We start from the raw sequence: 8,218 nt of genomic DNA on the forward strand, positions 1-8,218 counted from the left end.
TCGTGAGCTCAGCAGCAAAGTGAAGATGTAAGTCCTCTGTGGAAGCAGAGAGAAAAAAAATTTTAATAACTTCAGGAGAAATAATCTGTCTTCCTTGGAAAAACTGTTCCATAAACCACAAACATAACTTTCCTTCTGTGAAACTTTGTGTAATTGTTCATGTCTCCAGAGACGTGGTGGTCTCTTCCAGCTCCGTTAAAAAGAAATGCTCTAGGCTTCAAGGCTGTAAGCTGTGGTGTTTTCAGATTCCCCAGATTATTTCCCTTTAAAATGCCAAGCTTACTACACCAAACTCATCACCACTCCCCCCAAAGACTAGTGAAGTATGTCCAGTGGAGGGTGTTAGGACACTTCAGCATTCCTGATTCTGCTGCTTTGCCTCCTGAAGAGTGACTGTTTTTCACTGAGCTGCAGAAAATCACTTCATGTGCATTCCAAACCACAGCTGTAACTTCTTCATGTGTGGGGCTTTTTGGTTCCTTTCCCCCACTAACACCGACACAGGCTTTAGCTTAGACAATTCTAGCTGCGTTACTTATTTGGGGCCTGTTTCCGAGTCTTTTGAGTACGAACACTGAGTAATGACTAGCATGTCATGAGCACTCCTGGTTTTCCTTTGGGCCTTCTGAGAAAGCTGGAGTTAGGAAATTGTAAGGGGTCTCCTTGACAATGGATTTCCATTAACCTTTGTTATGTCTGCAGCGTGTACTGTTACTTTGCACTGTGTTTTTAGACATGTGACTTGTCAGGCCACAGCCACGTGTGTGTATAAATAGTCCCTGTGTGCATGTACCATCTTGGACTGGGCAAGAAAAGCGAGACCTCTAAAAACTTCAGAACAGTTGTCTAAAATATGGCATCTCTACTGTTAGCTACTTTATTCTGCTGCTTGCAGTCCTTAAAACACACTTGTAGTTAACCAGCAATGGTCTCTTTAGGTTTCCAAGAAGTTTATGGAGTTTATCTCTCTAATCACAACAAAACATGCTGATAATGAAAAATGTTTCCACTTCTCTAGAACTCAGCGTGCCCTATAACATAAACTTAGCACTAAAAACCTCCAAATACCAGAAGGGGAAAAAGGAATGTTTTGTTTATTTTTTAAAACTAAATAAACAAAATGAACTGAAGTCACAGTGTTCTAGGACCGAGTGCAGAGAGTGAATAGATTAAGCATCTACCTACTAAACATCCAACTCTGTCCCGAGTTTGTGGACGAAGCTCATGAAAGAAGAGAGTGGAGTGTGACAGAGCAGAGGGAGGCATTTAAAACGCTCAGTCTGATCTGGAGATCTTACTAGCACTGGGGTTCGTGTACTGAACGACCAATAGCATTAATTCCATGCAATCAAAACGGGAGTTAATCTGTAGTCTTCGCCTTGTCCATTGTTCATGAATAGAGAAAAGAGGGGGAGCAGAATTAACTGGACCGACAGTCTCAGTCAGGCTCTTGATGAGCCTTCCACTGATGCCTGCAGGAGGAGACAGCTGATGACACTGTGTCATCTTTGGAGAAGCTTTCTAAAATCTGTAGTGGTGTATGGGGTGTGTTGTGGGCACTAAAATCACACTGGAAAGCAAATCTTATTCACAAAAATGGTCTTGGTTGTGTCAGGGGACAACAGTCTTTTATTCTTAGGTATGTGCGAACAATCCCTAAACGGAGATGCTCCACATTCCAAATGAAAACAAGAGGAAGAATAGTGTTGGGTGGGGTCATTTTTGGGAGGGGTTTTGGGGTTGGGGGGTTTTGTTTGTATTTTAACTATGCTTGGTTATCCTCTGTTACTTTTTGTAGCTAGCTTCTGTGTTCATTTCTACCAGTGTTGTCCCTGAACTTAAAACGGTCAGACTGGACTATCTGGGAAGATAATTTAGCTGTTGGGGGTGTGTCAGCTGCCACTGGGCTGAGTGAAAACTTTTGTTCTGGAAACGTGAAGCAACCCTCACTTATACTGTATTGTGCATTTGAGAGAGATGAGAATAAAAAAAAAGTACATATGGATTTTGATACTTTCATCCCTTCCCCACATCCTCATTTTGGGAGTTCAGAAGCCTGTCTGAAGGATGCCTCCATGTGTAATTAGCAGGGAACCACAGCTAAAGCCATGCTGCCCTGCCAGCGACCTTCGCTCCGAGAAGCTGCAACACATGCTTTTAAGGAAAGATGTCATTTTGCCCCTTGTACTAATTCTAGTGTTCATCTCCTTGGGGGAAGCTTGTGTGATGTGGGAGAGTGCTTACCCCAAGCGACACTGGGAAAGGCCCACTTGCAGTATTGTTTCCTTGTTGTTACACTGTGGGAAGAGTGTGACCAGATGATCTGTGCTTTTATTTGGTTACTTTGATAGTATTTTATACGATGTTCAAAAACGCGCCAAACTGGCAAGCTGCAGGAAGATACGTGGTGATAAAAGCGTATGCATTCCATTTTAGGCTTGCTGACGCCTAGAGGGATAATCAGGAGTATCTGTACTGGGCCCGTGCAATGCTCTCCCAGACAACACTGGACAAATTATTATGACTTATTATTATGACTTCTGGAACCCATCTGTGCTATTCATAGTCAATTTTTTAAGTCACATAACTGGAACTAGGTTCAGTAGTTTGGAAAACAAAATTGCTCCATTATGGTCGATCAAGAAATGCTAGTCTGGCGTGTCTTGGTGTCTAACTGGGGGGAGTCGATACTTCCATTGCTTACGCTGGCATATACAAGGAGTAACTGCAGTTAAGAACCAACTGAAAAGTTACAGGTCTGACAGCAGTACTGATCCCCATCTTCCTGCTCCTTTGCTAAGAGCTGCTCCCTACCCAATGAAGAAAATTCAGGCTGGACTAAGCCATATGTTTCAGCTCAGCAGTAGGTCTCCGGGGTTAGGAACACAGTGGTTTTAGATAGGAAATATTTCATACTAATGTCATGTGCCTTATGTAGATCAGGGAGTCCTGCGATTTGTGGCACCCGTGCTGCTCCACACATCTAGGCTAGATGTTACGGCAGTGTAAAAATGTGTGCTCTCTCACAGGCAGTCTCCTCATCATGACAACAGCGGTTTGGAGAAGGAGATTTAGCTATGAAGCTGGCTGGTTTGACAAATAATGATTAAAAATACTTCTATAAGCTATGAGATGGAAAGTTAAGCCCCATTTATCCTACAAAAGTGACAGGTATTTGGGAGGAGAGGCAAAAGAAATATCCTTTCTGTGCTTGAAACAACGTAAGCTGACACAGAAGAGGCTTGTGCTTTACAAGAGAATAAGAAGGCAGATTCCTTTAATGCCTAAAGTTGTTGCTAAGAGATGAGCTGAATTATATATATAAAAAAAAAAGAGCGTGCAAGTGCACAAGACTAAAGAAGGAATTGTTACTCTCTGACCCAAAAATGCACTGATGTCTTCTTGAGGAGAAGAAAAAAAAAAAAAACAAAAATATTTTCTTTGTGCGCTCACTGCTCATTCTGGAACTTCTTGTTTGTGAAATATTTTCTTGAAACGCTTTCTTGCTTGGGCACAAGGATCGCAGACTGGTACATTCCATTCCTAACCTCCCAAACTCCTCCGTTTCATGAGTATACATTTTTCTATGTGCTGAACATGTCCCTGTGCACAAACAAGCCTCAAAAGAACAGTTCACAAATTTAGGCCCTTATCTTTCCTGCCTGTCTCGTGTTCTGCCAACGTGGCAAATCCATTTTTGTTTTGCCTCTGCAACCAGCACAGAAAGATACTTGGTGTTTGCTTCCTCCCCTGCCCCCGGTGTCTCTTTTCCCCTGTCTGGAAGGGTGCTGTGATCCTTAGCTTAACGTCCACGGAGGTGGAACACCTTCGAAGCACTGTGCTCAGATGTACTACTCCAAAATCTGGATGGGTGCTGCAGCTGACCGAGAGGTCACTCTGCAGCTGACGTTGTCTCCGCTAACAGTGCTGGTAATTTATCTTGGCGTGAATTAGCTGGTGGTGCCTAGCTGCTTCTCTTGGCATGGGCAGCCAGAAGCGTGAGACTGAGAGGTGTTTATTCCTGTCTCTTGCACATAGGTTACTGGCTACTCTTCTGACAGGATGTCAGCATAAAGGGCTATTGCTGTAACCCTCTGTGGCCTCCCTAAAAACAAATGTGCGTGAAATTCAGTGTAAACGTGCAACGGAACTGAAACAACCTTGGATTTGAAGATGACTCAGAGCTCCTCCTTTATGCTGTTGAAAACTTATTTATCTGCTCATGTTATACTTAATTCTTTCAGCTAAATTGGGGGATCTGATTTAACTAAAGGAATGTGTCCTGCTGCAGAGGAGCTGAATTTGCTTTAAGGCTGTTTTCCATGTCTCTGTCCCTGGAGCATTCTCAATTGCCTCTGCTGCATCTCCTGTCAGCTTGGTGTCTGTTTAAACGGCAGCCTCCTGGGGTGGGGGCTGCGATGGCTCGGTTGGCAGTGCTCCCTCGCTCGGGGTAAGGGACAGCACTGTGGAAATCAGCGGCTTTCCACAGTAAGCAGTAGATCCCTTGAGCAATGCTCACGTTATGGAACCGTTTTCAGAGTAACTGTGTTATCAGTAGATCTTGCATTACAAGTTACAGTAAGGAGTGTGCATCGGCAGCTACTTGAACAGCTCAGCTATAGCTGGAAATCCAAGCGGCGGGTAACTATATTCTAGTGCTACCCAACAGACGGGGAACTGACTCCTTGGAAGGCTTAACGACAGCAGCCGAATGCTACGCCACCAGCATGCTGTACCTGCTCGACCTGCTGCTGCCTCCTGCACATCTGTTCTGCAGGATGTGTTTGGGGACATGGAGCAGACAGCGTGTGTACCAATGGTTATCCCTCCGTGTCTGGCAAAGTCAGCACCTGTCACATGTAGTGCAGGGGTACGTTAGCTGTATTTAAATGAAAGGTTTAGGATGACTTTTGAACCGGAATATTACAACCTCCTGGTTTTTCCTTTTTCAATCTTCTACTGGCTGTTGCTGGCAATTCTGTGGTTTGTACCCCCGGAGCTTTTGTACGGGGTGTCCCTTTTCTGTGGCCTTTGGGAAGATGGGTGGCGTGTCTGTGGGAGCTTGGAGGGGCTTTATGGTGACTGATGGGAAGCCATATTAAACAGTTCTACAAGAACCAGAGTGAAAAACACGCAAGATACAGCATGGCCCACTATCATAAGCATTAAGTGCAGCAGAGGAGTTAATAGCCATCACGATTTCCCACCCCCTTGTTAGTCTTTACAAAGAGAAGGGATGCTTCTGCCACAGGTGCTGCTTCTTCAGAGCTCAGATGGAATATATGCCATATCTTTAGCAACTTGTTTAAACAGCATCTTTCATTAATGGGTACAAGGGGTAATTTGAAGTGATAAAGCGATCTCTTAATAATATCCTAGGTTCAGAATTGTACTGCCTGCCCTGGAGTTATAAGTAGTATTTACTTCAGGGTACTGCTCTGAGGGTGTTCAATCAGTTGCAAAATCATTTTCAGGCTTAGGAACATACATTATTACAGTGCTGGCCCATTAAAATGTCTTGAGAAAGACAGCATTTTAATTAAAATCTATTTCTGGATTTTTTCAATGGCCTAACTAGGAGATGCATAGAAAACTAAGGAAAAAAATACTAGAGCTGATTTCATTTCTGCTTTCCTAGGTAGGAGCTGGTTAGTAGTTAGTCTTGGCTGTATTAGAGCTAAAGCAGCTTAAAGGGGTTGAACATTCTGTGGCTAATACTGCTTTTAATTGGCTTTTAAGGCACCCATTTTGGGTTCAACAGGCTTTATCTTTCTAAGGAGCGTTCTCATTTAGAAACAGAAAGCAGAGTACCCCCATTGAGCAACATATCTGGTGCATGAATATTGCAAATCAAATAAATGCACCTTTAGCCTACAACTTAATCCTGACTTGCATGGAGGTAGAATTCTTGAGGAAGGATCAATCCAGATGCCAATGCAGGAAAAACATGGGAGTTTAAAAAAAAACAAAACCCTTTGGTGGCTACTTACATCTGGGTAGTAGTCCATGGTTGGCACCAGGCGCTCGATCAAGGCCTCCAGGGATCCAGAAACAAGGTTCCCATCCTGATAAACAGGGTCCATGCACCTCTCCCCCATATCTGGCTGCACTTGTCCACTACAACTGGAACCAAGCATGCTGGAAAATATTGGTGTCTGGGGCATAGTTTCCTGCAGAAACAGCAAAAAAAAAAAAAAAAAGAGGGTTAAGCTTTCTTGCAGGATGTGTTACATTGGGGGTTTTAGAGGTGCACACCGAACACAGTTCCATATCTGACTAAGCGCAGCCACGGCGTTCAGGCTAAGTTCTGAGTCCAAGCAGTCACACAGCTGTAAGCTGGCTGTGGGGTTTGAAATGCACTTTAAACCACGTCGCTAAGGCTGTAGGGGAGAAGCTGTAAGAATTTTCTTCTCTGCACTTGATTTCTCCTTTCTCCCAAGTTTTCCCCTGGCTCATGCATAAAAATGCATATACAGGGATGAAAATGCAAAATGCCTTCTGAATTGCAAGGCACTGAAACGGTGCCTTCCTGAACAAATGCTGCTCTTAACGTCCCTCTTTTTTACTCTTTTTGAAGGCAGATCTTTAGTTAAAATACTTGACCTGTGATGATAAATCCTTCACTGCTTCTGCAACTGGATGCTCACCAGGTCTGGACAGAAGTCAGTCTTGTCCTGCACATACATATCCCTGGGAACAGGGTGGGGGGGTGTGTGTGTGTGGGACGGACACGCTCCTTGAACACACTGTCTCTCTCTGGTACGTGAACCCGTGAGCAGGGTGGCACTGGCTGCTGTGACCTATACCATAATACACAACTGTCTCTTGGGAGATCTTTGCTTAGGAAACAAACCTGATGTTGCAACACAAGAACCAGGCGAAGTTTGGGGTTTCCACCTCGCTGCCCTTGGCCACAAGCGCTCTCAGTAAACCGCTGTGATCAACCCTGAGTCAACTGGGGGGCTTCTGCCGGTTTGAAACGGGCTGCAGCTACAGAGATGCTGGAGGTTAAGCAAAACATCCTGCTGCTGTCTGGAAAGGCTGAACATACTCTTCAGCATGCGTATCCAGACAGTTCTAGCTCATGCTGTTTGGAAGGTAAAGCGACAAGGCAGCAGTGTTAACTCCTTAGCTCCCGCCTCACCCTCTGTGAAACAAACACGACCTCATCACGCTCAAAGAGCACTTCTGTAGATAGAAAGGATTAGGCCATCACCTCCAGACCGACAGCTGTTTCTAACTGTACTGGTGTCTTAGACAGAAGTCCTCTCCTGAGCAGTTTTTCAAAAACTAGCTTAAGAATTGAGAACCTTAAATGCTATAAGGGTTTTTGTTTGTCTGTTAACTTTTTTTTTTTTGGTAGCTCTTGGAATGATTGCAGAGCGAAACTGTGCTTTGTATTCTATTAATACAAGGTACATTATTCCTCTCGAATGCTCCAAAGTGATCGCTCACGTTTACAAACTGAGATACAAAACATTTTTCTGTTTTTAAGCTGAGATGAATGGTTGGTGCATTGGTAAGGAAAAAATAGGACTATTAACAGTACTCATTCATCAAGGTGACAGATTTAGTATCTCCCAGGCTGATAAGCAGTGCTGTTTTGTGGCTTTAACCACAAGACCTTGTCTTTGTAGATGATACAGATTACACGGGAAGTGTAATTCCCTGTAAGTTAAAATAGAGCAACTGTTTAACAGTGACCAGGGAGCCTGCTCTGAGGAGCGGAGTTCAGTTTCAGAAGTTCAGGACACAGCCAAATGAAACTGAAAATGCAGGAGCTAATGGCGTGTCAAAAGAAATGAAAAAAATGATGATTCTGCACAGGCGGGCGTTAAGGTTACTCAGGATTTCGCAGATTTTTCTGTTAGACCTGTGCTTTGCAGCGACAGATCCCTGGAGCATATGATGAAACAGCCAGCTTTGCTCTGCACACTGCGTAACTCCCCAGTAATTATTTTTTTCCCTTTTAAGGTCCATGGCACTAGGGCGGAGAGCTGCTGCTCAGGCTGTGGTGGGCACTGCTGGCTAAAGGTGCCCTGGACACACCGGAGAGGAGCTCCAGGAGAACACGTCTCCCGGTATCGCTATCCCGTGTTCTGAACTCCTGCAAGACGGTCACTATCGCATCAGCGTCGGCGGTAAAGACCCTTCTCGGGGGTAGCCTGTGCTGATCCATCTCCCCCGGGGAGCAGAGGCCGGCAGTCTAGCCCCGGCT

General features: G+C 44.5%; 1 protein-coding gene across 1 annotated transcript in view; it reads right to left on the reverse strand.

The window, feature by feature from the left end:
- RASGEF1A (RasGEF domain family, member 1A) overlaps window positions 1–6,165 on the reverse strand; it is a 20,873-nt gene extending 14,708 nt beyond the window's left edge. Inside the window, exons 1-2 of the mRNA XM_010132339.1 lie at window positions 5,991–6,165; window positions 5–36 (exon numbers count right to left, since the gene is read on the reverse strand). Of these exons, the coding sequence (XP_010130641.1) occupies window positions 5–36; window positions 5,991–6,164 (206 nt within the window). The 5' untranslated portion in view covers window position 6,165. The remainder of the gene's footprint in view (window positions 1–4; window positions 37–5,990) is intronic.
- Between the last annotated feature and the right edge of the window lie 2,053 nt (window positions 6,166–8,218).

The sequence above is a fragment of the Buceros rhinoceros genome, unplaced genomic scaffold, assembly GCF_000710305.1.
Source record: "Buceros rhinoceros silvestris isolate BGI_N320 unplaced genomic scaffold, ASM71030v1 scaffold24982, whole genome shotgun sequence".
NCBI classification, from domain to species: domain Eukaryota; kingdom Metazoa; phylum Chordata; class Aves; order Bucerotiformes; family Bucerotidae; genus Buceros; species Buceros rhinoceros.